Source organism: Mesoplodon densirostris, chromosome 2 (assembly GCF_025265405.1).
Source record: "Mesoplodon densirostris isolate mMesDen1 chromosome 2, mMesDen1 primary haplotype, whole genome shotgun sequence".
In the NCBI taxonomy this organism is placed as follows: domain Eukaryota; kingdom Metazoa; phylum Chordata; class Mammalia; order Artiodactyla; family Ziphiidae; genus Mesoplodon; species Mesoplodon densirostris.
In genome coordinates, this window is record NC_082662.1 from 38,996,150 (window position 1) to 39,012,315 (window position 16,166).

General features: G+C 40.0%; 1 protein-coding gene across 3 annotated transcripts in view; it reads right to left on the bottom strand.

The window, feature by feature from the left end:
• TESK2 (testis associated actin remodelling kinase 2) overlaps positions 1–16,166 on the bottom strand; it is a 134,171-nt gene that overhangs the window by 90,334 nt on the left and 27,671 nt on the right. For 2 of the 3 annotated variants that reach the window (XM_060089714.1, XM_060089713.1), the window contains exon 2: positions 14,679–14,990. In XM_060089714.1, coding sequence (XP_059945697.1) covers positions 14,679–14,900 — 222 coding nt within the window. In that variant the 5' untranslated portion in view covers positions 14,901–14,990. Of the gene's footprint in view, positions 1–14,678; positions 14,991–16,166 lie in introns of those variants that run through there. The other variant, XM_060089715.1, reaches the window with a different exon arrangement.

Sequence of the window (16,166 nt, forward strand, 5' to 3'; positions counted from 1 at the left end):
ACAAGATAAATACATAAAAATCAATTGTATTCTACACTAGCAATAAGCAAGCTGAAAATGAAATTAAGAAAACAATTCCCCCGACAACAAAACTGCTAGAGGGACTTCCCTGGTGGTCCAGTGGTTAAGACACCACACACCCAATGCCAGGGGCCTGGGTTCGATCCCTGAACAGGGAACCAGATCCCGCATGCTGCAACTAAAAGAGCCTACATGCCACAGCTAAAGATCCCGCATGTGGCAATGAAGATCCCACGTGCCGCAGCTTAGACCTGGCGCAGCCAAATAAATAAATAAATATTTTTAAAAAACTGCTAGAAACAAAGTCCTATCCTTAGAACGCAGGGTAGCTAGAGCATTCTCCTTACAGCACATAAAGTTCTCTTCTAGAGGAGGCAAAAAGATTGCAGCTCTGCCTGTGTTTTTTCCTATAGTATCCCCTTCTGTCACTTTGGAAGACACCAACTGGCTTTCGCCTGACATTGGCATTCTTAGTTTGATCTCAGCCACTGCATCCTTCCAACATTTCCACTGTTGAAGTTACAGAAAGTGTCCTCATTGCATGAGTGTAAGAATCCTCCCAAGCAAAACACCAATTTCTTTTTTTTTTTGCGATACGCGGGCTTCTCACTGTTGTGGCCTCTCCCGTTGCGGAGCACAGGCTCCGGACCCGCAGGCTCAGCGGCCATGGCTCACGGGCCCAGCCGCTCCGCGGCATGTGGGATCTTCCCGGACTGGGGCACGAACCCATGTCCCCTGCATCGGCAGGCGGACTCTCAACCACTGCGCCACCAGGGAAGCCCAAAACACCAATTTCTTAGTTTTCTTTTTAAAACCCCTTTCATTGTAGTCACTTTTGTTTTAATAAAATATTCCTTTTTTTAAGACCCAGGAAGGAAGGAAGGGAGGGAGGAAGGGAGGGAGGAAGGGAGGAAGGAAGAAAGAAAGAGAGAAAGAAAAGAAAAGAAAAAAAAGACAATTCCACTTACAATACCACCAAAACTTAAGAGCTAAAACTACAGAATTCTTAGAAGAAAACATTAGGGAAAATCTTCATGACATTGAATTTGGCAACAATTTCATGGATATGACATCAAAAGCACAGGCAACAAAAGGAAAACTAAAAATTGAATCTCAACAAAATTAAGAACTTTTCTGCATCAAAGGACACTACATAAAGAACTCCTACGACTCAACAAAAACAACCCAACTTAAAAATGGGCAGGGGAGGGGCTTCCCTGGGGGCGCAGTGGTTGAGAGTCCGCCTGCTGATGCAGGGGACACGGGTTCATGCCTCGGTCTGGGAAGATCCCACATGCTGCAGAGCGGCTGGGCCCCTGAGCCACGGCTGCTGAGCCTGCACGTCCAGAGCCTGTGCTCCGCAACAGGAGAGGCCATAACAGTGAGAGGCCCGCATACTGCAAAAAAAAAAAAAAAAAAAGGGCAGGGGACTTCCTTGGTAGCACAGTGGTTAAGAATCTGCTTGCCAATGCAGGGGACACGGGTTCGAGCCCTGGTCCAGGAAGATCTCACACACCACGGAGCAACTAAGCCTGTGCACCACAACTACTGAGCCTGTGCTCTAGAGCCCATGAGACACAACTATGGAGCCCAATGCAACTCAAAACTACAATGAGATATCAACTCACACCAGTCAGAATGGCCATCATCCAAAAGTCTACAAATAACAAATGCTGGAGAGAGCCTGGAGAAAAGGGAACCCTCCTACATTGTGGGTGGGAATGTAAATTGTTACAGCCACTAAGGAAAACAGTATGCGGGTTCCTTAAAAAAACAAAAATAGAGTTGCCATATGATCCTGCAGTCCCATTCCTGAGCATATATATGGAGAAAACTCTAATTCGAAAAGATACATGCATCCCAATGTTCATAGTAGCACCATTTTACAATAGCCAAGACATGGAAGCAACCTAAATGTCCATCAACAGATGAATGGATAAAGAAGATGTGGTATATATATGTACACACACACACACAAACACAATGGAATACTATTCAGCCATAAAAAGGAATAAAATTATGCCATTTGCAGCAACATGGATGAACCTAGAGATTATCATACTAAGTGAAGTAAGTCACTTCACTTAGTGGAGGAGGGATAAATTAGGAGTTTGGGATTAGCAGATACAAACTACTATATATAAAATAGATAAACAGGGAAAGGATTTCCCTGGTGGCACAGTGGTTAAGAATCCGCCTGCCAATAAAGGGGACACGGGTTCAAGCCCTGCGCCGGGAAGATACCACATGCTGTGGAGCAACTGGGCTCATGTGCCACAACTACTGAGCCTGCGCTCTAGAGCCCACGAGCCACAACTACTGAGCCCACATGCCACAACTGCTGAAGCCCGCATGCTTAGAGCCCGTGCTCCACAACAAAGAGAAGCCACGGCAATGAGAATCCTGCACACAATGAAGAGTAGCCCCCACTCACCGCAACTACAGAAAGGCTGCACGCAGCAACGAAGACCTCCAATGCAGCCAAAAAAAAAGACAACCTACTGAATGAGAAAATATTTGCAAATGACATGACTGATAAGGGGTTAATATACAACATTTGTAAACAGCTCATACAACTCAACATCAAAAAAAAAAATACCCAATTTGAAAATGGACAGAGGGACTTCCCTGGTGGCGCAGCGGTTAAGAATCCGCCTGCTAATGCAGGGGACACAGGTTCAAACCCTGGTCCAGGAAGATCCCACATGCTGCGGAGCAATTAAGCCCGTGTGCCACAACTACTGAGCCTGTGCTCTAGAGCCCATGAACCACAGCTACTGAACCCAGGTGCCACAACTACTGAAGCCCGCGCGCCTAGAGCCCGTGCTCTGCAATAAGAGAAGCCCCCGCAATGAGAAGCCTGCACACAACAGAGCAGCCCCCGCTCGCCACAACTAGAGAAAGCCCATGCGCAGCAACGAAGACTGCATGCAGCCAAAAATAAATAAATTTATAAAAATAAAAAATAAAAAAAATAATAAAAATGGACAGAAAACCTGAGTAGACATTTTTCCAAAGAAGACATAATGTGGCCAACAGGCACATGAAAAGATGCTCAACATCACTAACCATCAGGGAAGTGAAAATTAAAACCACAAAGACATATCACCTCACACTTTTCAGAACGGCTGTCACCAAAAAGATCACAAATAACAAGTGTTGGCGAGGAAATGGAGAAAAGGGAACCCTTGTACGCTGTTGGAGGGAATGTAAACTGGTACAGCCACTGTGGAAAACAGCATGGAGGTTCCTCAAAAAACTAAAAATAGAACTACTATGAGATCCAGCAATTCCACTCCTGGGTATATATCCAAAGAAAAGGATAACACTAATTCGAAAGAATACATGCACTCCCATGTTCATAGCAGCATTATTTACAATAGCCAAGACATGGAAGCAACCTGTGTCCATCAACAGACAAATGGATAAAGAAGATGTGGTATATACACATATACAATGGATTACTACTCAGCCATAAAAAACAATGAAATTTACCATCTGCAACAACATGGATAAACCTGGAGGATATCACGCTTAGTGAAATAAGTCAGACAGAAAAAGACAAATACTATGTGTTATCACTTGTATGTGGAATCTAAAAAAAATAAAACTAGTGAATATAACAAAGAAGAAACAAACACAGATATAGAGAACAAACTAGTGGTTACCAATGGAGAAAGGGAAAGGGAAAGGGGCAATATAGGGGTATGAGATTAAGAGGTACAACCTACTATGTATAAAAATAAGTTACAAGGGCTTCCCTGGTGGTGCAGCGGTTGAGAGTCTGCCTGCCAATGCAGGGGACACGGGTTCGTGCCCCGGTTCGAGAGGATCCCACATGCCGTGGAGCAGCTGGGCCTGTGAGCCATGGCCACTGAGCCTGCGCGTCCGGAGCCTGTGCTCCGCAATGGGAGAGGCCACAACAGTGAGAGGCCCGCATACCACAAAACAAACAAACAAACAAACAAAATAAGTTACAAGGATATATTGTACAGCACAGGGAATACAGTCAATTTTTATAATAACTATACATGGAGTATAATCTATAAAACTTTTGAATCACTATGTTGTATACCTGAAACTAATATAATATTGTAAATCCATTATTATCTAAAAAAAAACCCACGAGATACTACTTCATATGCACTAGGGTAGTTATAATAATAAAATTTTTAAATAATAAAGAGGTAGAATAACAAATTTTGGTGAGTTTTACAGAAACTGGAACCCTTATATATTGCTAGTAGAATGTAAAATGAAACAGCCACAGTGGAGAATAGTCTGGTAGTACCTCAAAAAGTAAAATGGAATTACTATATGACCCAGTAATTCCACTTCTAGGTATATACTCAAAATAATTAAAAACAAGTACTCAAACAAATACTTGTACACAAATATTCATAGCTGCACTATTCACAATAACCAAAAGATGGGAACAATCCAAATGTCTATCAACAAATGACTATATAAACAAAATGTGCTATTACCCATACATTGTAATATTACTGGGCCATAAAAAGGAATGAAATAGTGATACGTGCTGTAACATGGATCAATGTTAAAAACATTAGGCTAAGTAAAAGAAGTCAGTCATAAGGGTCACATATTGTATGATTCCATTTATATGAAATGTCCAGAAGAAGCAAGTCTATAGAGACATGAAGTAGAATACTAGTGGTTGCCTGGAGATGCGGGAAGGGAGGAATGGGCAGTGACTATTAATAAGTACAGGATTTCTGTTTAGGATGATAAAAATATTTTTAAATTAGACAGTGGTGAGGGATGTACAACCTTGTAAATACACTAAAAACCACTGAATTATGTATTTAAAAAAGGAGAATTTTACACTATATGAATTATCTCTCAGTAAAGGTCTTATTAAAACGAAAAGAAATCACACTGATACTTTGTTCTAGAATGGGATTCCAGGTTTTATAGGTTTCACAATACATACTAAAATAATTCTGTGTTTTAGTATCTCATGGGGTACTTTAGTTATCTCAAGAGACTGGAAAAGTCATCTTCCTAGAAATCCTCCTTCCAATTATATTCCCAAACAAAACAAGGACTAGTATAAAAAGAAATTAAGGGCTTCCCTGGTGGAGCAGTGGTTGAGAATCCGCCTGCCAATGCAGGGGACACGGGTTCGAGCCCTGGTCCAGGAAGATCCCAACATGCCGTGGAGCAACAAAGCCCGTGCACCACAGCTACTCAGCCTGTGCTCTAGAGCCCGCGAGCCACAACTACTGAAGCCCGTATGCCACAACTACTGAAGCCCGCACACCTAGAGCCTGTGCTCCACAAGAGAAGCCACCAAAATGAGAGCCCGCACACTGCAACAAAGAGTAGCCCCCGCTCACCACAATCAAAAAGAAAGCCCGCACGTAGAAACAAAGACCCAACACAGCCAAAAAAATTAATTAATTAATTAATTAAACAAAAAAGAAATTAAGAGCCTTCTACTGTATCCTACCAGAAGCACTCTTAATTTAAAACACTGAACAGGTTGTCAGCCACTGCTACACTAAAGCTGAATAGATTTTCCACTTACCAGAAGGTAAGAGATTAGGGCCATTGTGCCATTTGGTTTTACATTCTTTTCCCTTACTTTACAAATGTACACACAAACACTCATGTCACCTCTTCTTACACATACCTCGGTTCTTCCCTAAATAGGTTTCACTAACATCCAAAATATTTTAAGTCATTTTGCTAGAAACAATGAAATTACCCTAATCTGTTTTATAGTTTTTAAAAACGTGAAAAAGAAAAGAATAACAATCAAAGGAAACTCTTTGAAGCTCACAAATGGTTTTAAATGTATAACCAAACTGTTTTGTTTCTAAAAGTATATTCTTCCTAAATTCAGTAACAGATGTTATACTTTCATCTTTTTAGTGCTTTTAGGCCAGGGATTTATAACCTCAGCATTATTAACAGTTTGGGCCAGACAATTCTTTGTTGTGGAGGGCTATCCTGTGCATTGTAGAATGTTAATGGCATCACTGGCCTCTACCCACTAGATGCCAGTAGCACTCCCTGCCCAGTTGTGACAACCAAAAATATCTCCAGACATTGCAAAATATCTCTTAGGAGGGCAAAACTGACCCCAGTTGAGAACCACTGCCCTAGTTCATAAGTCTTAATTATTTCCTAAGAGACCAAACTAGCTAAATTCATCATGAACCTTAAAAATAAACACAGTGGGGCTTCCCTGGTGGCACAGTGGGTAAGAATCTATCTGCCAATGCAGGGGACACAGGTTCGATCCCTGGTCCAGGAAGATCCCACATGCTGCAGAGCAACTAAGCCCGTAGGCCACAACTACTGAGCCTGTGCTCTAGAGCCCGCGTGTCACAACTGCTGAAGCCCACGCACCTAGAGCCACTGCTCCGCAATGGCAGAGGCCACTGCAGTGAGAGGCCCGTGCACCGCGGCAAGGTGGCTCCGCTTGTTGCAGCTAGTTGGGGCCCATGCACAGCAGCAAAGACCCAACACAGCCAAAAATAAAGAAAGAAAATAATTAAAGAAAAAAAAAAGAAGTTAGCAACTCATTAAAGAATAATACACCAGGAATGCAAAGATAACTCACTATTAGGCTACCTACTAATATAATTCACTTTACTAAGAGAGCAAAAGAGGAAAATACATGTATCACCATATGTATCAGAGTTCTTCAGAGAAACAGAACAAACAGGATATATACCGAGACAAAGAGATTTATTATAAGGAATTGGCTCACACAGTTATAGACTGAGAAGTCTCAAGAGCTCTAGTCAGTAAACTGGAGACCCAGGAAAGCCACTGGTAATTTCAGTCTAAGTCTGAAGGCCTGAGAACCAGGAGAGCCAATAGTATAAGTTCCAGTCCAAAAGCTGGCAGGCTCAAGGCCCAAGAAGAGCCAACATTTCAGTTCCAATCCAAAGGAAGGCAGCAAAATACGGATATCCCAGCTAAAGTAGTCAGGGAGGAGTTCCCTCTAATGATAAGAAGGTCAGCCTTTCTGTTCTACATGGGCCTTCAAATGATTGGATGATGGTAACCCACATTAGGGAGGGCAATCTGCTTTACTCAGGCTACTGATCAAATGATAATCTTATCCAAAACTTTCTCTCACAGACACACCCAGAATAAAATTTGACCATATATCTAGGCACCCTCTGACCCAGTCAAGTTGACACATAAAATTAACAATCATACTACAGGCTTTGAAAAGACATATGGTAAAAATTCCACATCCATACTGCATAAAAATAATTATTCACAAAACAGGAGATTTTATGTTAAGATTTTGAAGATCCAATAGAAAAAGAGATATCTACTTCAGCCCCCAAACCATATCATGTTTAATTAGGAAACACTACAAGTATTTCCATTAAAGTCAGGAACAACACAAAGATGTCAAATATCACGATTACTTAACATTTTAGGAAGTATTAATCAATGCAATTTATTGAGAAAAAGATAAGTGAGATATAAAAATGGGAAATAAATTTATCATCATTCACAGATATGACTGTATGTCTGGAAAATCAAAGTGAATCAACTGAAAATCTATTGCAAACATTAAAAAACTCAGCATACTAGATGTACCAAAAATTAATATGTAAAAATTAATAGTCCTCATATGCAAACAACAAACATAAGACATAATGGAAGTTGGGCTTCCCGGGTGGCGCAGTGGTTGAGAGTACGCCTGCCGATGCAGGGGACACGGGTTCGTGCCCCGGTCCGGGAGGATCCCACATGCCGTGGACTGGATGGGCCCATGAGCCATGGCCACTGAGCCTGCGCGTCCGGAGCCTGTGCTCCACAATGGGAGAGGCCACAACAGTGAGAGGCCCGCATACCACACACACACACAAAAAGATATAATGGAAGTAGAGTTCTCAATTACAACTGCAACAGAAAAAAGAAAAAACTAATACTAAACATCACAAGAAATGTGGAAGATTTTTTTGACTTTTTAATGTCTACAAAGGGACACAAAATACTTGAACAGATGAAAAGGCATGCCATGTGGTTATATAAAAAGACTCAATATCATAAAGATAATAATTCTCTATAAATTAATCTATAAATTTACTCAAATCTCAACAAAAATGGCAATAGTGTATTTTTAGAAAGTGGCAAATTCATTCTAAAACTCGCATTAAAAATAAGGAAGAGGGCTTCCCTGGTGGCACAGTGGTTGAGAGTACGCCTGCCAATGCAGGGGACACGGGTTCGTGCCCCGGTCCGGGAGGATCCCACATGCCGTGGACTGGATGGGCCCATGAGCCATGGCCGCTGAGCCTGCGCGTCCGGAGCCTGTGCTCCACAACAGGAGAGGCCACAACAGTGAGGGGTCCATGTACCACAAAAAAAAAAAAAAAAAAGGAAGAAATGCCAAGAAAATTCTAAAAAGGAATAATGATGGAGAACTAGACTAACCAGATATTAAAATAAAGCTGCAATGCTGATATATGAATAGACAGTTCAATGCAATAGAATAAAGTCTAGAAAAAGACCAAAATACTTAAGAAAATTCAGTATAGAATAAAGGTAACATTTCCAATCAGTGAGAAAAATATTAAATATTGAGATAAACTAAATGTTGCTGGTAGAAGTGAGTACACATCTTAAAAAATAAATTCCAGGGGCTTCCCTGGTGGCGCAGTGGTTGAGAGTCCGCCTGCCGATGCAGGGGACACGGGTTCGTGCCCCAGTCCGGGAGGATCCCACATGCCGCAGAGCGGCTGTGCCCATGAGCCATGGCCGCTGAGCCCGTGTGCCATGGCCTCTGAGCCTGCACATCTGCAGCCTGCGCGTCCAGAGCCTGTGCTCCACAATGGGAGAGGCCACAACAGTGAGAGGCCCGCGTACCGCAAAAAATATATATATATAAAAAATAAATAAATTCCAGATGGATCAAATATTTAAACATAAGTAGTAATACCATAAAAGTGATTAGAAAAAAATTATGTTATTAATAACAAAGGAGCGCAGACAGCCTTTCTAAATAATAAAAGAAACAGAAGTCAAGACAGTAAAAAACAAAATGAACTATTTCTACATTGCAAAATTGTTAAAAACTAGCTTAAAAAGCACTACAGTCTTGGAGAATATCTATAATTCATAGCACAGATATAAAGGAGTCCCACAAATCAGTAAGATACAAGAAAAATAACCTTGTAGAAAAATGGGTACTATGTGCCAAGTAGAATTCTAGACACTGAGGATACAGCAGTGCACAGAGATTTAAAAAAAAGCCCTGGGACTTCCCTGGTGGCACAGTGGTTAAAAATCCGCCTGCCGATGCAGGGGACACAGGTTCGATCCCTGGTCCAGGAAGATCCCACATGCCATGGAGCAACTAAGCCCGTGCGCCACAACTACTGAGCCTGTGCTCTAGAGTCCGTGAGCCACAACTACTGAGTCCATGTGCCACGACTACTGAGGCCTGTGTGCCTAGTGCCCATGCTCCACAACAAGAGAAGCCACTGCAGTGAGAAGCCCACGCACTACAACGAAGAGTAGGCCCCACTTGCCGCAACTAGAGAAAGCCCGTGTGCAGTAATGAAGACCCACTGCAGCCAAAAAAAGAAACCATAGTCTTTAAAAAAAATACATAAATAAATGAAAAATAAAAAGGGTAACAACCAGACTAAGAATTAACTTATTAGCAACAATAGAGATGAACTACAAAAAGAAGAAGAAAAAGGGGAAGAGTAATTTCAAAGTGCTGAGGAAAATAACTACTGTCCTAAATTCTATACTCATTAAATTACCATTTAAGAGTTTACTCAGTATAAAGACAGAAGTAATCACAATAAATGTAAACAGGGGGCTTCCCTGGTGGCGCAGTGGTTGAGAGTCCGCCTGCCGATGCAGGGGATACGGGTTCGTGCCCCGGTCCGGGAAGATCCCACATGCTGCGGAGCGGCTGGGCCCATGAGCCATGGCCGCTGAGCCTGCGCATCCGGAGCCTGTGCTCCGCAACGGGAGAGGCCACAGCACTGAGAGGCCCACGTACCACAAAAAAAAAAAAAGAAAAAAAAAAGAAATGTAAACAGATTACAATCTCTTTATGGGCAAATTTAATTTTGGATCAAAAAACCTAAATATAAAACTGTTTCACAGGACACACATTAAGAATGTACTATCACAGACAGAATAAAAATAGAGATAGAAAAAGACATACTGGGAAAATAATAACCAAAACAACAGACAAATGCATACAGTGAGGAAGAAGGTACACAATATTGATATCACATAAAGTAGAAATCAAAGCTAAAAGCATAAGGTGGGATAAAAATAAAAAACTAGCATTTATAAAATATACAATCCATCTATAGCATACAATCCAATAATAATAATGAATTTCTATTAATATCTACTTCACAAGATGGCCTGTAAACAACACGCTGAGAGAAACACAAGGAGAAATCTATAAACACATTAGGAACTATTAATAGAACTTTTTCAAAGAAATAGATTAGACTAAAATAAAGAAGGCCATATAACATCTGAATAACACAATACAAAAGCTTAATCTAACAGAGATATATAGAACTTTATGCAAACAAATAGAAATTCATATTTGTTTCAAACACATTTGCAGCATTCAAAAAAATCTGATCATGCATTACACCAAAACAAAATCTAAATTATACTCCAAAGGCAGACTTCATATAAACCATTTTCTCTGATCATTATGCACTAAAATTAGAAATTAAATATCAAACAATTACCAAAAGAAAACTTACTGTGTGGAAATTTTAAAATCTCATTTTATATAATCCTTAGATTAAAAAGGAAATCAGGTGGGAGGGAGACACTAGAGGGAGGAGCTATGGGGATATACGTATATGTATAGCTGATTCACTTTGTTATAAAGCAGAAGGTAACACACCATTGTAAAGCAATTATACTCCAATAAAGATGTTTAAAAAAAAAAAAGGAAAATCAAACCAAATTACACTAGAAATGATGAGAGCACATAGGGACTTCCCTGGTGGTCCAGTGGTTAAGAATCCACCTTTCAATGCAGGGGACACAGGTTTGATCCCTAGTCATGGAACTAAGATTCCACATGCCGTGGGACACCTAAGCCCGCGCACCACAACTACTGAGCCTGTGTCCTCTGGAGCCTGAGCACCACAACTAGAGAGAAGCCTGTGTGCTGCAACGAAAGATTCCGCATGCCACAACGAAGATCGCACATGCCACAACTAAGATCGCACATGCCACAACTAAGACCTGAGGGAGCCTAATTAATTAATTAATTAATTAATTTTTAAAAAACCTCCTGAAACTAATAAGCAATTATAGTAAGACTGCAAGATACAATGTTAGTACAAAAAAGCCCAATTACATTCCTATATACCAGCAATGAATAAGTAGAATTTAAAATTACAAATTACTATTTATATCAGCAACCCCCAAAATAAAATATTTAGGTGTAAATCTAACAAAATATGTACAAGATCTGTATGAAGAAAACTACAAAACTCTGATGAAAGATAACAAAGAAGAACTACATACATGGAGAGGTATTCCATGTTCATGGATAAGACTCGATATTGTCAAAATGTCAGTTTTTCCCAATTTAATCTATGGACTCAATGCAATCCCAAAATCCCAGCAAGTTATCTTGTATATATCAACAAACTGATTCTAAAGTGTATATAGAGAGGCAAAAAACCCAGAATAGCCAACTCAGTGTTAAAGAAGAACAAATACTTGACCTCAAAACATATTATAAAGCTACAGTAATCAAGACTTCGTTGTATTGATGAAAGAATAAACAAACAGATGAATGGAATAGAATAGAGAGCCCAGAAATCCACATAAATACAGTCAATTCATCTTTGACAAAGAAGCAAAGGCAATAAAACGGAGCAAAAATAGCCTTTTCAGGAAATGGGGCTGGAAGAACTAGACATTCACATGCAAAAAAATGAATCTAGACATAGACTTTACACCTTCATAAAAATTAACTCAAAATGGATCACAGACCTAAACATAAAATGCAAAACTGTAAAACTCCTAGAAGATAACACAGAAGAAAACCTAGATGACCTTGGGTATGGCAATGACTTTTTTTAAAATAAATTTATTTATTTTATTTTTTATTTATATTATTTTTTATTTATTTTATTTTTGGCTGCGTTGGGTCTTCATTGTGTGCGTGGGCTTTTCTCTGGTTGCGGCGAGTGGGGGCTACTCTTCGTTGTGGTGCACAGGCTTCTCATTGCGGTGGCTTCTCTTGTTGCAGAGCATGGGCTCTAGGTGTGTGGGCTTCAGTAGTTGTGGCACATGGGCTCAGTAGTTGTGGCTCGCAGGCTCTAGAGCGTAGGCTCAGCAGTTGTGGCGCATGAGCTTAGTCGCTCTGTGGCATGTGGGATCTTCCCGGACCAGGGATTGAACCCATGTCCCCTGCATTGGCAGGCGGATTCTTAAACACTGTGCCACCAGGGAAGTCCCTAAATAAATATTTTTTTAAATAAAATAAAAGTGTTATCAACACTGGCACATATGATCAATTGATTTTCAACAGGGTGCCAAGACCATTCAATGGGGAAAGAACAGTTTTTTTCAACAAATGGTGCTGGGAAAACTCAGCACCATTGAATGAATGAAGTTAGACCTTTCCTTTCACCACATACAAAAATTAAATGGATCAAAGACATAAATGTAAGAGCTAAAACTATAAAACTCTTAGAAGAAATAATTGGGGAAAATCATGATATTAGATTTGGAAGTTATTTTGGGGCATGACACCAAAAGCACAGGCAACAAAAGAAAAACTAGGTAAACTAGACATAATCAGAATTAAAAACTTGTGTGCATCAAAGGACACTATAAGAGAGTAAAAAGACAACCCACAGAATAGGAGAAAATATTTTCAAGTCATGTATCTGATAAAGGATATGACCCTTACATACAAATAAAATCGAACTCAAAAATGGACAAAAAAGGCTTCCCTGGTGGCGCAGTGGTTGGGAGTCTGCCTGCCAATGTGGGGGGCGTGGGTTCGTGCCCTGGTCCAGGAGGATTCCACGTGCCACAGAGCGGCTGGGCCCATGGGCCATGGCCACTGGGCCTGCACGTCCAGAGCCTGTGCTCTGCATCGGGAGAGGCCACAACGGTGGGAGGCCTGCGTACCGCAAAAAAAAAAAAAAAAGAAGGACAAAAGACTTGAATAGATATTTTTCCAAAGAAGATACACAAAAGGCCAATTCAAAGATGCTCAACATCACTAGTCATTAGAGAAATGCAAATCAAAGCCACATGAGATATCACTCCATACCCACCAGAATTGCTAATATCAGAAAGAAAGAAAGAAAGAAAGAAAGAAAGAAAGAAAGAAAGGAAGGAAGGAAGGAAGGAAGGAAGGAAGGAAGGAAGGAAGGAAGGAAGGAAGGAAGGAAGAAAGAAAGAACAAGCGTTATTAAGAATATGGAGAAATGAGAACTGTTGTACGTTGCTGGTGGGAATGTAAAATGGTACAACTAACAGAAAATAGTATGGTGGTTCCTTAAAAAGTAAAACAGACTAAGTGAAATAAGGTAATCACAAAAAGACAAAAACTACATGATTTCATTTATATAGAGTATCTAGAGTAGTCAAACTCATAGAAACAGAAAGTAGAATGGTTGTTGCCAGGAGCTGCGGGGAGAAGGAAGGGAAGAATTGTTTAGTAGGTACAGAGTTTCAGTTTTGCAAGATGAAAAAGTTCTGAAGATTGGTTGCACAGCAATGTGAATATACTTAAAACTGTACACTTAAAAATGGTTAAGATAGTGAATTTTATGTTATGCGTATTTTACCACAATTTCTTTAAAAAGCTAAACATAGAATTACTATATGACCCATCAGTTTCACTTATAGGTAAATACCCAAAAGAACTGAAAGCAGGGACTCAGTTACTTGTACATCAGTGTTCACAGCAGCATTATTTACAATAATCAAAAGGAGGAAACAACCCAAATGTCCATCAGCAGGTGAATGGATAAAGAAAATGTGGTATATACATACAATGGGATATTATTCAGATACAAAAAGAAATCCTTTTTTTTTTTTTTTGCCCTGCCGTGTGGCTTGCAGGATCTTAATTCCCGGACCAGGGATCAAACCAGAACCCCGGCAGTGACAGCACCAAGTCCTAATCACTGGACCACCAGAGAATTCCAAAGAAACGAAATTCTGATATACGCTTCAACATCGATGAATCTTGAGGACATTATGCTAAGTGAAATAAGCCAGGCATAAAAGGACAAATATTGTATAATTCCATTAATATGAGATACCTAGAATAGACATATTCATAGAGACAGAAGGCAGAACAGACATTAACAGGGCTAAGGGTAGTGGAGGGAGCTATTTTTTAATGGGTACAAAGTTTCCATTTGGGATGATGAAGAATTCTGGGGGAGTGGAAGAGGCTCCTATATTATTTTAATTTTTGATCAGCATGTAGTATTTTTATAATTAAAATAAATAAAATAGCTTACAAGTTAATAGATAGCTCAAGAGGACAGTTTGTAACACTGCTCAAGATCCATAGCACTCTGACAAGGCAAAGCCTACGTCTTAATTAAACACAACTGTCAACTCTGCAGTGAAACTGACCATCAACAAGACAATATGAGAAAAACTGATGCATCACTCACCTTGAACACTTCAGAGAAGAAGCCAGACCCTATTTTTTCACAGGTGAAGTCATCTAAACGCGTCAGTCTGGAAAAGGCACTTATAAGAGCTCGGTATGAAGAGGGCCAAACTCTTCCCCCCTGGGTCATGTTCCCGTCCCCTCCACCACCTCCTTCAAAATCTTCAAGACGTTCCACACGCGGAGGAAATCCTGCAATTGAATTCCGTTTGCTCCGATCCATAGTCTCAATAATCACTTTTTTTCTTCTTTTAGGAATGAATTCCACACATAGTAAATTTCTGTTGAGTTTTACTTCTCTTCTGGCTCCTCACTAAATAAGAGATTAAAATGATATTTCATTAAAACCATTAATGAATAATAAATACAGGCATACAGTACATTATCAATGTAAAAATATTTCCTCTTTCATATTCTAGCGCCTGATTTTCAGATCTAAAAAACACTTTATGCTTTTACCTTCGAAAAGTGGTGATATAGCTATTATTCGTTGAGTACCTATTATCTAGGAAACATACTATAAGAGTTACACATATGTCATGTCATTTGATTCTCAAATAATCCATGATATAAGGATTATTATGTTCATTTCACAGAGAGGTCAAGCAATCATACAGTCACCAAATGGTACAGATAAAGTTAACATGCCAGATTGTCTGATTCAAAAGCCTGTGCTCCTGCCAATGCCCTTCACAGCCTCATATAATTTTCTCTTCATTTGAAAAATCATTAAGTCCAAATATATAAAACAAGGATGACAAATATTTTATATTATAAAACTGTATAATTTTAAAAGAAGAAAACTATATCCAAAAGCAATTTAAAATTCCACTCTTGATTAAACAACCCAGTCCAGCAGTGTGACTACAGAAGGCTCCATCCCATCTGGTACCTAAGAATAAAAACAAAAGCCCACTTTTTCTTTTAGCCTGTCTCTCCCTACATCTACTTTTTCCACAAGAATCAATTATATTTAAGTCTTTAATCCATTTTTTTAAAAGATTTACTTTTTATTTATTTATTTATTTTTGGTTGTGTCAGGTCTTAGTTGTGGCACGTGGGATCTTCGTTGAGGCATGCGGAATCTTTCATTGCAGCACACAGGCTTTTCTCTAGTTGAGGCGCGAGCTCAGTAGTTGTGGTGCGCGGGGCTTAGTTGTCCCGCAGCATGTGGGATTCTAGTTCCCTGACCAGGGATGGAACCTGCGCCCCCTGCATTGTAAGATGTATTCTTTACCACTGGACCACCAGGGAAGTCCCTTTAATCCATTTTAAGTTTACTTTTGTGTACGGTGTTAAAAAGATGTTCTAATTTAATTTTTTTTTACATGTAGTTGTCCAGTTTTCCCAGCATCTATAAAACTCTTAGAGGAGACTTCCCTGGTGCTCCAGTGGGTAAGACTCCACACTCCCAATGCAAGGGGTCCAGGTTCAATCCCTGGTCGGGGAACTAGATCCCGTGTGCATGCCGCAACTAAGAAGTCTGCAT